Source organism: Macaca mulatta, chromosome 14 (genome assembly GCF_049350105.2).
Source record: "Macaca mulatta isolate MMU2019108-1 chromosome 14, T2T-MMU8v2.0, whole genome shotgun sequence".
In the NCBI taxonomy this organism is placed as follows: Eukaryota; Metazoa; Chordata; class Mammalia; order Primates; family Cercopithecidae; genus Macaca; species Macaca mulatta.
In genome coordinates, this window is record NC_133419.1 from 16,538,335 (window position 1) to 16,556,183 (window position 17,849).

At 36.1% G+C, this 17,849-nt stretch overlaps 2 protein-coding genes across 3 annotated transcripts in view; one reads left to right on the forward strand and one right to left on the reverse strand.

Moving 5' to 3' along the window:
* The window catches only part of OR5AP2 (olfactory receptor family 5 subfamily AP member 2), a 244,724-nt gene extending 230,274 nt beyond the window's left edge, over positions 1-14,450 (forward strand). Inside the window, exons 3-5 of one of the 2 annotated variants that reach the window (XM_077960650.1) lie at positions 10,010-10,187; positions 10,820-10,923; positions 11,228-14,450. In XM_077960650.1, the coding sequence (XP_077816776.1) occupies positions 13,364-14,314 (951 nt within the window). In that variant the 5' untranslated portion in view covers positions 10,010-10,187; positions 10,820-10,923; positions 11,228-13,363 and the 3' untranslated portion in view covers positions 14,315-14,450. Of the gene's footprint in view, positions 1-10,009; positions 10,188-10,819; positions 10,924-11,227 lie in introns of those variants that run through there. The other variant, NM_001194244.3, reaches the window with a different exon arrangement.
* The window catches only part of LOC695929 (olfactory receptor 9G19), a 135,889-nt gene that overhangs the window by 16,264 nt on the left and 101,776 nt on the right, over positions 1-17,849 (reverse strand). The gene's annotated exons all lie outside the window — the stretch shown is intronic.

Consider the following 17,849-nt stretch of genomic DNA (forward strand, 5'->3'; position numbering starts at 1 on the left):
AACAACAGGTGCTGGAGAGGATGTGGAGAAATAGGAACACTTTTACACTGTTGGTGGGATTGTAAACTAGTTCAACCATTATGGAAAACAGTATGGCGATTCCTCAAGGATCTAGAACTAGATGTACCATATGACCCAGCCATCCCATTACTGGGTATATACCCAAAGGATTATAAATTATGCTGCTATAAAGACACATGCACACGTATGTTTATTGCAGCACTATTCACAATAGCAAAGACTTGGAATCAACCCAAATGTCCATCAGTGACAGATTGGATTAAGAAGTTATTTCTAATTAAAAACAAAAATAAAGGAACACAGGGAAATCCTGGGTAGTGTAGATATTTCTGTTACCTTGATTGTGATGTTGATATCATGGGTGTTTTCTTATGTCTAAACTCATCAAACTATACACATTAAATATGTGTAGTTATCTGTGTATCTTTATAACTCAGTAAAGCTTTTTAAAACTAATTTTAAGTGGCATAAAAGAGCTACCACGAACAAAGTCTTATAGAAGTTTCTTGGAGAAACCAACATTTGTCAATGAAGAAAATGAAGAAGCATAAATTAAAAAGCAGTAATTCAGAGTTCTGTATACTTGCCACCATGAACTATCTGATGTGTCTGGTCATTTTTCATAAACTAGAGGCCATTATCCTTGGCAAACTAAGGCAGGGACAGAAAACCAAATACCACATGTTCTCACTTATAAGTGGGAGCTAAATGATGAGAACACATTAACCCATAGAGGGGAACAACACACCCTGATGGAGGGTGGAGGGTGGGAGAAGGGAGAAGATCAAGAAAAATAAGGATACTTGGCTTATTAGCTGCCTGATGAAATAATCTGTATGATAAATCCTTGTGATGCAAGTTTACCTACGTAACAAACCTGAACATGTACCCTGACCTTAAACATTACAAAAAAAGGAATTAGTTTACATTTTCTTTTAATTTTTACATGAAAGAAACTTCAGGTGCTTCCTTTGGCAAAAAGGGATTTTTGATTTCATTCACTAGCAGATTGAAGAACTTTCTTCTGTTTCTAATCAAAATGAAAAAGGATCATTGAAATTTCACTCAGGCTCATCTTTTTGCTGAGGCACTGACAGGGTTCTTTGAAAATAGTTAAGAAACAGGTAGAGGCCCAGTGCAGTGGCTCACATCTGTAATCCTAGCACTTAGGGAGGCTGAGATGCAAGGATCCCTTGAACGCAGGATTCAAGACCAGTGTAGGCAGCATGGTGAAACCTTGACTCTACCAGAAAAATACAAAAATTAGCTGGGCATAGTGGTGTGCACCTGTGGTCTCCAGCTACTCAGGAGGCTGAGATGGGAGGATCACTTGAGTCCAGGAGGTCAAGGCTGCAGTCAACTGAGATTGTGCCTTTGCATTTCAGCCTGGGTTACAGAGTCAGACCTTGTCACAAACAAACAAACAAACACTAGAAAAGTGTCAACCAGAAAAGCTGTAGGTATACAAAGCATACACTAAAGCGGGGATTTGTTAGTAATGTCAGTAATAATTGCTATAGACAACTAAGCATTGATGTTTCTCCAGGGAGAACTGGTGGGACAAGACAATGCCAGCTACTTCCGGCTATCAACTTTTTTTCTTAGAGTCTCAGTTTTTACTAAGAGAATATTGAGTATAGGGACATTGGAGGAGATGTTCTATATTGTTCATTGCCAGGAAAGCACTAATCATCTTTCTACAAATGAAGGGAACTGTAGAATCCACTCTTTTTCAATCAGATGGACAAGAGAACAATGAGTGTTTGCATGAGAAATTGATGTATTGAAAGTTTTAGCTACTTAACAGTGTGGAGGCATCTAGAAATATAACATATTTAATGAAGATCTATAATAACCACTCTAGGGAACTTGAAACAAATTTACAGTCTTTCTTACTCCTTGGTCATTAACAAAAATTTGTGGAAAATGACTTATTAATTTGTGGAAGAGTACTCTATCCTATCACATGTGAGGCTGTTCTAATATCTAGTAACATCCTCTTTAGTAACATGAAAAAAGTATGAATAACTTACTTCCCCACATAATTTCTAAAACATTATGTATTGCTATAATTATTAAAGAATATCTAAAAAGTTATTTCTAATTAAAAACTGTACATGAATCTGGCATAAGGGACACATATCTGGAATTGAACATTGCAAGACAAATTAATCAGATTTAATCTTGTTTGAGAGCATATTTTGGTGGACAGGGAAAGGAAATTAATATTTCTGAAGAACTTTTATTCACTAGAGATGCTGCAGGATTCCTTCACACATGTGATCAATTTAATCTTCTGAGGCTAATGTTGTCTCTGTTTTCAGATAAAATGAGTGAATTTCTTCTTTATAGATAAAGCGAGTGACTGAGAGTAAATTCACATTTCTAGGGTCACACAACTTAGTGAGGTAGATAGAACAAAAACACCCATCTGTCTGTGTATCATGTTCATGTTTTACTCCTTTTATAAGAAGGGTGAGAAGATCAATGTCCATAGGGCTAAGATTCTCACCCAAGGAAAGGATTTAGGGCACCTTGATAAAAGTTTTCATTTTTGATCTCATTGTATACATTCTTGAGGAAAATAGAATGAAGGAAAGATAAGATTCAAATATTAAACCAAAAAATGGGATTGAGTAAAAATTTTTATGCTTTTTTTTGGGTACATTTCAAGAAATAACACACGAATTTGTTCCAGATTTCCATTGTGAAGCAAACAAACACAAAAGAACAAAAACACTAGAATAAAGAGCAGTTTTAAGATTCTCACTGCCTGTACAATTGAAAACCACTTAGGAAATGCTATTGGACCTGAGAGGCATTTCTTCTACGGTCCTCATATAGAGTTCACTGCGTGGTGTTGTGAAAAATATCCTCAACTAATTTCCCAGAGAAAATACAATCAAGAGTTTGCTTAGTTTTGTTTTTCCCTCATAAGATCCTTCAACGTACACTTACAGACATAAAGGAAAAACACTTCAATTATTGAATTTCACTATTTCAAGTGAATAACAGTCTAGATTAGAATGAAAGAAAATGGAACGGACCTTTTCAGTGGACAGAGGTAGGGAATACTTACATGTGTATGTGTGTGCATGATGTGCATATACATACACACATGAATTACACATGTATGTAGCACATGGGTTCATACTGTTGTTTCTAAGCACATTTAAAAAAATTTTTTAATTTTTAATTTTTATTTTTTGAGACAGAGTCTCGCTCTGTCGCCCAGGCTGAAGTGCCGTGGCCAGATCTCCGCTCACTGCAAGCTCCGCCCCACCGGGTTTATGCCATTCTCCTGCCTCAGCCTCCCGAGTAGCTGGGACTACAGGCGCCCGCCACCTCGCCCAGCTAGTTTTTTTTTGAATTTTTTTTGTAGAGACGGGGTTTCACCGTGTTAGCCAGGATGGTCTCGATTTCCCGACCTAGTGATCTGCCCACCTCGGCCTCCCAAAGTGCTGGAATTACAGGCGTGAGCCACCGCGCCCGGCTAAACACAAATTTTAAACCTACAAAGTTGTTTATTAGTTTTTGTTTTTATTCCTGAATCTTTGTTTCTGATACTTAATTCCTAATAACATTGACATAATCACGTATTTTTAGATATTAGTTTTCAAATCGACTTTTGGGTCTTTTTGTTTTTTACTTTTTAAGTAAACATTTACATGTTTTCCAAGTCAAAATTTTACAATAGTGACACATACAGAAGTCTTATTTATATCCCTGTTTTCTTCATTCCATAACTTCTCTCAGTCTATGGGTAGCCATTTCATCTTTTTCTATTCATATATGTATTATTTACTTCTGAAGTATAAGTAATGCATATATATATTTGTATTTTCCACTTCTTATATACATGTTGTCATTTATACTATATTGCACATTGATTTTTAAATTTTTCACATATTCTATAACTTACTCTATGTCAGCATATACAGATTATTCTTTCATTTATCCAGCTTCATAATAATCCATTGTGTGGATATACCATTGTCTATCAGGTATCTGTTCACAGACATTTGAGTTAGTTTTGAGATCTTGCTATTAGGAAAAAATGTAGTGATAAATAGCTAACTGCATATGCTTTTCCCTACTTTGCCCAGTATATCACTGGGTTGGTTTCTGAGAAGAGGAATTGTTGGGTGAAAGGAAACTGTAATAGGCAGTTTTGCTAAATGTTGCCAAATGTTCCTCAAGCAATGCATGTGTGCGTCTTTCCCCTGGTCTTTCCAATAAAGTTTATTGTCTAGGTTTGTATTTCCCATCTAAATTTACCTCTATCTATCATTTCTCTCTCTCTCTCTCTCTCATATCTATCTGTCTGTCTATCCTCTCTCTCTGTTTTTGCTGATCTTAAGGTGGAAAATGTTCTTATAAGCTAGTTGTGATTTGCATTTTCTCTTGTTAGGAATGAATATTGTTCCACTCCTAACTTTTTGTGTCTCTCAACTCCAAACTTACCCATCTTTGCCCCGCTTTGGTCTTACGGCACCTGGACATGGTAAATTAATCCTACTGGGTGGTTTCTTGCTTGCTAGGCCTGGCCAGGGAATGTCCCTGCCATGGAGCAGAACACAGCAGCACCCAGTACAACCACATCAAAAGGAGCCATAAAGGAGGGGTGGGGGTCTTTTGTTTTATTTTTTCCTGCTGTGGATGCTCCCCTCAGCTCTAGAGGCAGTGGCTGCTCTGTGTCTATTCTTCCTGTTTACTTTAGACTTTTCTCAATCACTTGATAATTTACTGTTACCAGGTGATAATTCTCTATATTAAATTTTGTCTGTTAGAATTACCATGTGGTTTTCTGTCTCCTGACTGGATCCTGGCTGTTGTTACAAAGACTGAACTTTTGAAAATATTAAAGTGTAATTTATTTGCATTTCTATTTTTGTGTGTCTAATTTTATCGGTGCACATTTCTTCTGTCTTTTGGATGTCTTTATTAATCTTTCTCTTCATAGCTTTTAGGTATTCTTTATATATTGGAGACATTTGTTTGGCCTGGTGTATAAGGTATACCTTTTCTCCACTTTATCATTTATCTTCTGATTTTTGTTAAGATATTTATTACCATTCAACAGGTCTTTTTTCTTTCCTTCCTTTCTGTTTCCTTCATGTTACCAAATTTATCAATTTTTAATTTGATCATATCTGGATTTTGAGTTCTGTTTATATTCAAATTCACATCAATTGTTAAATAATTCATCATGTTTATTTTAGTGCTAGTATGGCTTAATTTTTCTGTATTTATAATTTGATTTGTTAATATTTTGATAGTGTATGGTAAAAGAAATTTATATTTCTCCATAAGGCTATCCAATTGCCTAAATGGCATTTATTTAAAAATTTACTTTTCCTTTAATGTTTTGGAGGTGTTGTTATTACATCTTGAATTTTACTTTCATCTCATTGGGTCTTTATCTTTATTTTCCCTATTTTCTGTTTATTTGCTATGTCTACCCAAATCATTTATCAATAATACATGGTTTTAATTATACAAGCTTCCTGATGTATTTTATACCAGTAGGTAGGTCTAACCCCATTTTCATTTGTTCTCTTTTTCAAGGGTTTTCATTGCTATATTAGAATTTTTTTAAAAACCTTCCATATAAACTTTATAGTCAACATATTTAAGGAAGGTATTCTGATTAGAACAATGTAAAATTTATGAATTAACTTTTGGACAACTGCCACCTTTATGCACTCCAATCTTGCTATCTAAGAGCACATATGTCCTCATATGTGCTCAAGTCTACTTTTGTATCTTTCTGGAGTTTTACAGTTTTTCTCACAGATGTTTTTGCACATTTCTCATTTGGTTAATAGTTAGGTATTTTATGTTTGAAAATCATAAGTGGGAATCTTCTCTTCCATTTACATTTTCTAATTGGAAATTTGCTGGCTTATATGAAGGCTATTACATCAATTTCACATTTTGCTAATTTACTAAGCTCTTTCTCCTGTAGTAGTAGTGGCAGTAACAGTAGTAGTATTTAATGTTTGGTGTATTGGAATATAGCCATACTTTTTTTTTAAAGATTTTACTTTAAGTTCTGGGGTACATGTACAGAACGTGCAGTTTTGTTACATAGGTATACATGTGCCATGTTGGTTTGCTGCACCTATCAACCTGTCATCTAGGTTTTAAGCCCTGAATGCATTAGGTATTTGTCCTGATGTTCTCCCTCCCCTTGCCCCCAAGCCCCCAACAGGCCCTGGTGTGTGATATTCCCCTCCCTGTGTCCATGTGTTCTCATTGTTCAACTCCCACTTATGAGTTGGAACATGCGGTGTTTGGTTTTCTGTTCTTTGCTAGTTTGCTGAGAGCAATGGTTTCCAGCTTCATCCATGTCCCTGCAAAGGACATTAACTCATTCTTTTTGATGGCTGCATAGTGGAATGTAGCCATACTTTATACAAGACAAATAAAGCTTTCTTTAAGATAAAATAAATTTATAAGGCCTACGAAGGGAATTCCTCTTCTTGGTTTGGCCAGGTGATATAAAATCTATATGGATGAAATCCTGTTAATGGTTGGTGACTGGCACATAAACTTCCTCTGCAACAGTGGTCCTATACCCTTTTTGACCCAATGCCATCTTTTTATAGCAAGTATTTTAGCTTGCCCCTTCTGTGCTCCTGAAAGAGAGCTGTGACATTCCCAGAGACTATTATTTCCCTACATGCCTAATTTAAAGAGGAAAAGTAAAAGGAAAGTAATTGATAATAAACAATTTAATGCTTATTTTAGTTACTAATTGGTCAGGCATAACTACATAATGCAAAGGCAGATGCTTGTATGTATATGTAATCCCCATGAATGTGACTATAAATGCAGGCTGGCACAGGTTTGTCCTATAAGCACCTCAAGCAGTTTTGCTACCTTATAACTGAGGACATACATTTCTGAAATGATGAACAGCTCTTGGTAAAGCTCCAAACCATTTTTCCCCTAGAGTTACTTAATAGATACATTTATGGCAAATTTGTTACATAAAAAGTCATGCAGCAATATTCATATTTATATATAAAATGTATTTACATGTAAAATGGAGGTAGATCTATCTAAAAGGCTTAGACAATTCTATCAAGTGCATAACTAGCAGGATACTTAAAAATTCCAGAGGGAATGGGCAATTTTTGTGCTTTGGGACTGTCTTATAGCTTGCAGGCTTTCTGTATTTTTGCCTCCCACTCACTAGATTCTACAGTATATCCCTCTGTCACTATGACAGCCAAAAATTTCCATAATGTCTCTAAAAGAGAAAAAAATCACCTCCACTGAGATTGCCTTTAAGTTGTAGGCATCTGACATTAAAGTAATTCTTAACTAAGGGGTGATAAAATTCACTGTTAGAAGTTTAGCCCCTCCACCTTTCCACTCCTAATACCTATAATTCACTCCTTCTCTCAGCAACTACTGTCATCAAGACACTACTCCAGAGGTTTCCAATATTGCCCAGAGCACATAAAATAAGCCATTAGTCGTTATTGTAGTTTATGTGTTATCCATATTTAAAACAGAAGGATTTTTTTTTTCACAAACTCTTTGCTACTTTTGAACTGCAGAAACACAAAATGGCTAGCAAGACACATTCTGGAGTATGAAAAAAACTGTTTGAATCCCATTTCTGATCTGAATTAACTATTTAGACAGGTTCCTTTTGAAGATCCAACTTATCTGTGATGGAGGATGCATGCATCAGAAAACACGTGTATTTAAGGGGGCACTTGGCAAGCAGTACATGCCCAGGAAATGTTAGCTGCTATTATCACTTGGCCCAGTCTTTTATCCTATGACTGAGGAAAGGGCTGGCTGAACAGGTTCTCACCATTATTCATGATATGCATTAATGTGTAAGCTCTCTGGAGTGGAGGTCACATCTTTATTAGTCATGATTTCTTCTATTAGTTGCCCAATAAATGCTTGTTGCTTGGTTATTGGCCTGTGGGGATCCCTTGGTTCTTTATAAAATATTCATTGCAACTTAACTGTCAGTGATTCATTCTTTACAGTACTGAGCTCAAAATTCTGTCACCAGTGTGAATTCTCCAAATTCTTCATGGAGATTTCATTTCATCCTGACTTCTGATTGGTTCACATCCTAGTGGCAGGGAGACATGCCATCATCTGGTGCCTCCTTAATGACACTTGTTGAGTTCTCTTCTTGTTTTGAAGCTCTTTATAGCCTGGGGCTGATTAGGTCCTACAACCTATCCTGTCCAGGTCCTAATTACTCCCTCATGCCTACAAGTCTCATTCCACCACTCCATTATTACCTGAAATCTCGATATTCTATGTCCCTTACCACTGACCTCCTTGTGCCATACGATCTTTCTTCCCACCTCCATCCATACTCCAATTGCGCAAACCTTAATCTCACTTAAATCATCACACTTTGTTCTCATGTAGCAACTAATTTACACTTATTGAGATTATTTACTTATTTACTGAATAAAGAGTCTCATTTACTAGTTCTGTTTGAGGCCGTGAATTGATAGGAACCGTACTGCATTTTTCCTTCAAGGTACTAATTTAAAAAGCAAGAAGGTCAAGACTTAATCAAAGTAATGCAAATATTTCTTGTCTGAATTGCTTGACATAAAACAAAACAGTTGTAAAGTCTTTATGTCTCTCAGCAATTCATGCAAATTGCAACTGACTAAATAATACAGAGAGATGGATTAATTAAAGTGCCTTCTCAAAGTAGCATAAATAATGTGAATGATGATTAGGTATCGATGAATTTGTTTCAGATTCTATGTCTTTTATATGGAAGATATCTTTGGACAATAGGGCACCCCATATGTCTCAATGTAGGCTACATAGGCTGATAACTATTTATTTCCTTTGTTGTTGGCTTTTGTTTTCTATTTTTTTTTTTTTAACGTAGTCTCGCTCTGTCGCTCAGGCTGGAGTGCAGGGGCAGCATCTCAGCTCAGTGCAATGTCTGCCTCCCGAGTTCAAGTGATTCTCCTGCCTCAGCCTCCCAAGTAGCTGGGATTACAGATGCACACCACTATGCCAGGCTAATTTTATATTTTTAGTAGAGACAGGGTTTTGCCATATTGGCCAGGCTGGTCTTGAACTCCTGACCTCAGGTGATCCACCAGCCTTGGCCTCCCAAAGTGTTGGGATTACAGACATAAGCCACTGTGCCTGGCTACTGATAACTATTTCTTACTCTGGAGAGTGGGGAAGAATGTAAGGGTAAGGGAAACTCATTTATTAATTATTATATGTATTGGATGCAGCAATTCACATTTGTTAAATTATTTTCTCTCCAGAGTCACCCTATAAGGTAGATATTAGAAAGGAAAAAGCTGAGACACAGAAAGATTTAGTGAAACGCCCAAAGTCATACAATCAGATTTCCAAGCCAAGACCTTCCTCTTTTGTCTATCTCCGTCACCACTATCCAGGTAGCCTAACTGCTAACATGTACACTTATAGAAGATGGGGCCCCAGGTAGAGCTAATCTGCTCTTTTGTGGATTCTTTTGATTCTCCCAAGGGCAAACCTCTAGCTATCAGGGGAGACAGAAGAAGGATGGTTCATGGTGGTTAGGAATATGGGGCTCAAATTCATTCTCTGCTGGGCCCAGGTGTCCCAAGAGTAAAGTAGAGAAAATGAAAAAGACCTGTGATTTTCTTAATTTCAGAGGTGACAAATAAGCAGATTACGATGAGGTGACATGAGAGACAGTCCCTGAAGACCAACTAACAAGAAATATATTTTACTTAAGTTAGGATGCTTATTGGAGTGTCAATTCTAGAGACTCCACAACTGAAATTAACTGCAATTGATATGACAGCTGCACTGCGTGATACACTCTGTATACTGAAATGTATTTTACTCTGATATAAAAAATTGCGATATTATCTTTAAAGAAAAGTAAAGGAACAAAAGACTCAATCTCTGCTGAATGCAGAGTAACATCACAAGGAAGAGGTAAACAGTTTCAGTTGTCCTACTTCTTTTACAGGTGTTCTACAGAATCTGTTCCAGCTATATCTCCTGCTTACCCTGGGAGAATTAGCGTGAATGCTTCCTCTAAGAAGAAAGATTTCTCTCTTTTTTTTTTTCTGCTTTCTTTTCAGTGAATTTAAGCATTGGACAGGAGCAAGCAAAGAGATCAAGTAGAAATCAAACAGTTACTAAAGGTAAGACAAGTGATATAAAGGTTTCTGTCTATTTAACTTACTATCCTGAAGAAAAATTCACAATCCTGTTAATTTTCTCAATCGCTTATCAACACAAAGTTCCAAGAGCATTGGGTCGCTAAGAAAAGAATGTAAAATAAATGTTGTATGTGTTATTTTTTGCAAAATATATAGCCATTAGGAAAAATATAAGCAGCAATAAGTATTATTTTAAAGATCTTTTAAATAAAAGAAATATATCATGAAACTTTAGTATTATTTTTAGAAACTCTTAGAAATTGGGAGCCCAGATCTCTGGCTAAGGAATCTCTGGGCTAAAGAATTGACTGAAAAATCTCAGCAGAGCCTGGGGAAATCCTGCACTGAAGCAGGAAAAATATTTATCAGAATAGAGGGGGAGACAGAAGTGTGTTATTTATACCAGCAGATGGAAAACAAATAATATTTTGCTATCTTGCTGATTAATATATGTGAGTCCTAAGAAAGACAATTTTCATCAACTGTAATTATATTTTCTCTTTAGGATATACGACATTTTTATTTAACCAAATGTATTTTAAAGTATTAATAAATCTCTGAGAATCACAATATCAATCTCTTTGTCTATCAGTGCTCTTATCTGTTATTGACAGAGCTTTTCTAAACGACCTCAAATGTTAAAAGAATGAAAGGTACATTGGCTGGACATACATTTAGACGTTGTTAGGCTAACTTTGAGAGCCCCGAGAGACTTCGGGTAAGTTAACCTTTCATACCTTACATTTCCTATCTACAAAAGGGGGGTGATAAATGCCTTTTACATAGAATTTAAATAAACAAGCAAAACAGTTAATAAAGTGCTTGTAGAGCATAAGAAATCATCAACAGATTTTCGCACATGTCAATACTTACATTTTACTCATCATTACTTATGTCGCATGTTTAGCACATCTAAGACATTTTATTCTGTGCAATATTTCTGTTAATGCTCTCAGAGAAACTTTGTTTGAGAAGGACAGAAGAAAGATGTTCCTTTTTTTTTTTTCCCATTTCTTCTAAAGATGCTGTTCTTTGAAGTTCAAACAGCAAGTTTACTTCAAGAAAGAGGACCTAGGCTGTGTATCTATGCCAGTGAAATACAGATGGAGGCAATGTGGTGCTGAAGAACAGCAAATAATTTAGCATCAAGAGACCTACGTTCTAGCTCAGGATTCACCACTGGTTGGCTCAGAACCCCCACACTTTGCTGGCCTCATCTAACAAAAGACGGTATTACGTATACTCTTGGGATATTACCTGATAATTTATTTCACTGATTTGTGGTAAGGCTTATATAAGATAGTGGGTGCAATGACACTTTTTGAAATTGTTATGGAATTCTTTCAAAATGTCAGTTTTAATTATTGATTAGGGTATTGAGCCTCTATCTCAATGACAATTAGGTGGAGCCCAGCATAAATAGGTGCTTCTGTTTATGGCACTGTCTGTGATAATAGAACCAGTTCCTTCCCGCTCTATCACTGTTTTTAGAAACTTCTTTATCTTCAATGCTAAGCAAGGGTACTGGGTCACTTTGACCCCATGTTTTTCATTTAGGCAGTATCAAATAACCTCTTTCTGTGAGTAGTAAAAGATTTACCTCTGTTTTACCTTCTGAGATAGATTTTAACAATCAGCTTGGTAAAGTTTAAACTTTTGTTCAATAATCTGAGATCATGGAAGGGGTGGGGATTTGAGTTAAAGTGGAGAATAATTCCACTGGTGGTGTTTAAACTTTGATTTGGAAGATCTAGGCATCTATTCTGAATTTTCTTTTTTATTTGTTTTACTTGTCATGTCCTCTATTTATCTTCATTACACCTTGCAAAGGGTGACTCTTATCTCCATTTTGATTACTTGGTATTCAATTATTCCCCTGATTCAGTATGATGGCTGAAAAATTACATGTGCTACTTCTGATGTTTTCTGGTTCTCTTGAGAACTTGTGACTCTGAGTATTAGAGATTTTCACTGCCTTGGCTACTTCTGTCATTTTTTTCAGGGATGCCTACTCATTCTTATAATCGGATTCTCTAAATATTGGAGTGAATTATGGAAAATTACTAGTTAACTGAACGTCTTCTGTTCTCTGTAGATGTTTATCCTGGGAAATCAGAGGGGGGTTCGAACTGTACTGGCTGTGTGGGAATATTCTCTATTTGTTTTCTTCTTTGGCCAGACATTTTTAAAGTTCTTCCTGTATCCTAAGAGTTATTTTTATCCTTCCTTCCTTCCGTCTCTTCTTTTCTTTTCTTTCTTTCCTTTTTCTTTTTTTTCTTTCTTTCTTTCTCTTTCTTTCCTTCTTTCTTTCTCTCCCTCTCTTTCTTTCCTTCTTCCTTTCTCTCCCTCTCTTTCTTTCTTCCCCCCCCCCTTTTTCTTTTTCTTTTTTTTGACACGGTCTCATTCTATTGCACAGGCTGGACTGGTGTAGTGGCACAAACCCAGCTCACTGCAGTCTCGAACTCCCAGGGTCAAGCAATCCTCCCACCTCAGTCTCCTGAGTAGCTGAGACCACAAGCATGAGCCACCACCCACAGCTATTTAAAAAATTTTTTTTTGTAGAGATGAGATTTTGCCACATTGCTCAGGCTGGTCTTGAACTTCTGAGCTCAAGTGATCAGCCTTGCTTTTGTCTCTCAAAGTGCTGAGATTACAGGTGTGAGCCACCATGCCCAGCCCAACTATTTTTCTTGTCTGGCACTATTGATTAATTTTGTTAACTTTCAAGATTTTTCTTCATTCTATTAGTACTGAGGAGGAATTGTCAGTGGCCTGAATTCATTCTATTATCCTTCTCCAGTAGTTCTGTCTGGAGGGTATGTCAATATATAAATTAATATATTTATCACAAGTAATTATGGCAATAACATCTTAAGAATAAGTTATTTTAATTATTCAATAAATAGTTAAATCTAGGAATGACTGTAGTTAATAGATACTAAACCACTTGCTTCAGTCATTTGTTAGTAGGCAGCACACCTAGTACTATGCTACAAGTCTTTTGATTTGACATCAAATCCAACATACCTTTTACTATGCTTTTCACTTTTTGCTCTTCTGTTGGAATTTATGTTTCACTAAAAATATATTATAGCTCCATCATGTATTCATCTGACTAAATTCCACTGTGGATCTTCTTTCTTATTGCAGCTCAAAGGATGAGACTTATGAAAGAGGTTCGAGGCAGAAATCAAACAGAATTGACAGAATTTCTCCTCTTAGGACTTTCTGACAATCCAGATCTACAAGGGGTCCTCTTTGCATTATTTCTGTTAATCTATATGGCAACCATGGTGGGCAATTTGGGGATGATTGTATTGATTAAGATTGATCTCTGTCTCCACACTCCCATGTACTTCTTTCTCAGTAGCCTCTCTTTTGTGGATGCCTCTTACTCTTCTTCCGTCACTCCCAAGATGCTGGTGAACCTCATGGCTGAGAATAAGGCCATTTCTTTTCATGAATGTGCTGCCCAGTTCTACTTCTTTGGCTCCTTCCTGGGGACTGAGTGCTTCCTGTTGGCAATGATGGCATACGACCGCTACGCAGCCATTTGGAATCCCCTGCTCTACCCAGTACTCATGTCTGGGAGAATTTGCTTTTGGCTAATAGCTACCTCCTTCCTAGCAGGTTTTGGAAATGCAGCCATACACACAGGGATGACTTTTAGATTGTCCTTTTGTGGCTCTAATAGGATCAACCATTTCTACTGTGATACTCCACCGCTGCTCAAACTCTCTTGCTCTGATACCCATGTCAATGGCATTGTGATCATGGCTTTCTCAAGTTTTAATGTCATCTGCTGTGTTATGATTGTCCTCATTTCCTACCTGTGTATCTTCATTGCCATCTTGAAGATGCCTTCGTTAGAGGGCAGGCACAAAGCCTTCTCCACCTGTGCCTCTCACCTCATGGCTGTCACCATATTCTTTGGAACAATCCTCTTCATGTACTTGCGCCCTACATCTAGCTACTCAATGGAGCAGGACAAGGTTGTCTCTGTCTTTTATACAGTAATAATCCCTATGCTAAATCCCCTCATCTATAGTTTAAAAAATAAGGATGTAAAAAACGCCCTAAAGAAGATCTTACAGAAACACATCTTGTAAAGCCATGTCACGCATCATTTGTTATGAAGAAGAAAACACATTTTCATGTTAATTGTATTCTCTGATTGTTTAAGCTGTTTCTCTGTGTTAAAGTAGATAATTTAAGATGAAGTATACTTTTTAATACCCTAGTATCATATATATATATACACACACACACACACAGAGACTCCATCTCAAAAATAAATAAATAAATAAATAAATAAATACAATATTCGTTAGAGACCACAAAGGAAGAACTATTTCCTCCTAACCACCTGAAGAGCCCTCTCATGTCATATCCCAATAACTTCCACTTTCAATTGTTAACTAAGGTTTCTCTCAAACACATCCGAAACTGTATCAGAACTTGCATTCTCCTTCATATTTATTTTTATTCTGGTTCATCTGCTATCATATTTATCCCTTAATTTTTCTCTTAAATCACCGCTCTAAGGACATTTGTACTTTATCATTATTCATCACTGTCTTATGTCTGCATTTCACTCATTGCCCAGTTGAGATTCCACGGTCTATCACATAATGATGCGCTATCAGTTATGTTCAGTTCCATGGTTCCACCCTCCCTCCACTTTGCTCATCTGTCTAAATACCCATTTAATTAAATTTAGTTGTTTCTTCTATGTGTCCCCCATTTAAACTGCTTAATACAATTAGAGAGAATTCATCATCACTTTACTCTGTGTTACTGAACTTTCCTCATACTTCGTCCTGCGGGCGGAGGGCGGCGGGGGCGGGGGAAGATATGATCATCCTCACCTTACCACCTCTAAATCTTTATAAATGCTCTCTTTCTCCCCTCACGTCATTATGGATAATGTATCTCTGCTTCTACCTAAGACCAGCTCTTTCATGTCTTTGGAGTTTTCCACGGATTTTACTTCTGAAATTATACCTCTACTCTCCCCAAGCATTAGTATCTCAAACTCTATCATAATATCCTCATTTATATACAAATATTTTCTAGTGCCACCTTCTTCACAGTGTCCGTGACAGTAAGTCCCATCCAGTCACCAACTTATTAATTTATCCCTACTCCCTTCTATAATTAATCTTTCCAAAAGAACTACCTCTACTCATTGCCCTGACTTCCTCCTATCTTATTAACACTATATCATGGTCCAGTTGTATTTCTGTAACATATATCCATTGAGGCTAATCTTATCGAGGACACATGACAACTCAATGCTACTTTATCCAAAGATCACTTCTCTGTCTCACTTTTACTTGATATCTCAGGATTTGTGGCAATTAATTCCTCCACCTGCCTTGATATACCCCTATATAGGTTTCTATATCACCTCACTCTTCTGTTTTTCCTTCTTTCACTCCTACCTCTTCCCAGTGAGCATTTGTCTTTTTTCCTCCATCTCATGCTGACCTTTATATCTTGGAGCAAAAGTCATAGTTTTGACGTTTGGTTCTCAGCCTGCACTTAATTCTTGGGTGACCTAAGAACTGTGCCATGATTCCAAAACCTGTATCTCTAGCCTTGATCTCTCACCCAAGTTCTGAATTCATGTATTTAATTAACAACCTGGCATGTAGGGACTTTGGATACATTAAAGGATTAAGAAATTAGTTTTCTCTTCTTGGTTATGATAGTCAGACATATGTAAAACAATCCCACCTTTTGTACTACTAGACGAGACTATACCTGCAAATCATACTTATGTCTTTGGACTTAAAATTATCTCAATATTAAGTCACAGATTGTATTTTCTATTAGGTTGCTGCAAAAGTAGTTGCAGTTTTTTGCAATACTTAAAAAAATAGCAAAAACCGTAATATTTTTGTACCAACTTACTATTATATTTCTTTAGTTTGTGCTGGAGCAAGAAAATTGGCAACTTTTATACCTTTACTCATAATCCTTTAAATATTTGTTGAATAACTTGCATGTAACTTATACTGGAGATATAACAGGTAAGAAAACCAAGTTTCTTATCTCAATAAACTTATATTTAAGTGAGAGAGATTGTATTGTCTCTGTCAAATGTATTATGCATGTGCGAATGTGTGTGTGCATTTCACATAAACATAAATGGCGTTTTGAAGAAAAACAAAGAGGGCAATAAAATGGAGTGAGAAAACAGCTCTCTGTTGAGGAACACCTGAGCAATGCCTGGATAGGGATGATACCATGTGAATGTCTGTGGAACAGCTTTCTGTGTACACATGCATTAAACACAAAGGCTCCAAGGCAAGATCCTTTTTGGTTTGTCAAAAGAATTGCAAAGAGACAAATATACAAATATATGTGAACCAAAGAGAGAAAACTAAAGGAGGTAAAGAACAGCAATCAGGAAGATTCTGAGAAAGGAAGGCAGATCACATAAGGCATAGTAGCTCATAAAGAGGTTTTGTGTTTTAGTTTTTCAAATTACTTTGTAATAGTTGTCTCCTACCAATGCCACATGGTAAGATGCAAGAGGGAATGGGCAAGATTAATTTTCTTGGCTATTTTAGTAGTACCAAGGGTGGTGTCTGCTTCATGAAACAAACTTATTAATATTTTTTGAGTGAATAAAGAAGTTTATGAAATGAAAGCCATATTCTAGTAGAAATGAATAAGAATTGTATTTTAAGTGGAATTCTGAGGGTTGGAGGCAGGATCTGATCAATCCTATAGATTTAATTCAATGCTGTGTTCAGTGGAGCCTCTGGATCATGAAATACTTTTTTTTCTTCTCTAAATTCCTAAGATACTCTTTCAGGTATAAATGATGCACTGGGGAAAAATTAGTTCAATTACCTCAGTGAAAAATGAATTCACTTTTTAATTATGGATTGGCATATTTCAGACTTTAGACTTTTTAGTGTTTAACAGAGACTAATCTCCAGAGAATGATGACAGCCTTAATAAGACTTGATCTTGGGCCTTGGATTCAAAAGCAGTGCATTTTATCCTTTGTTTAATTAAAGGATAAAATGCACTGCTGAATTCTGCCATAGTTGATTCCCTTATGTCATGTGCACAGTTTTTCAAAGCCATAAATCTGACTGTTGGAAACAGAAAACCTGTATTCCTACAAAACAAAAGTAAATTAATAAGAACCACTATTTTCAGTGAATATTACTTAAGGACAGAAGGTAAGATCATGTAATTTATCATAACTTGTTCCAATGTAGAAAGTTTCAAGAGGGCTTAAAAAAATTTAAGAAATTTGGATTAAACATCTTAAATTAAATATGTCTGAAATACAAAATTTAATATTGTCAACTAAGCTGTGAACATAAATTGTTTTAAAATAGGGAGATTTAGAATCACTAGAAACAATTTCATAGAATATTCAACATATATATACCCATACATACAGGAATGTATGTATACATGTATATATACACAAATGTGTGTGATGTAAAACTATGAAAATTTAATTAATTTTTTATATAAAGGGAGCCAAAACCCAAAGACATATTTAATTCTCTAGGAAAAACCTTAAATTGAATACTTTTATGCCATTAAATACATAAATTGATAAACTGATAACAATTTTCAAGCTTTTTCTTGAATTTTAGTTGCGCTTGCTCT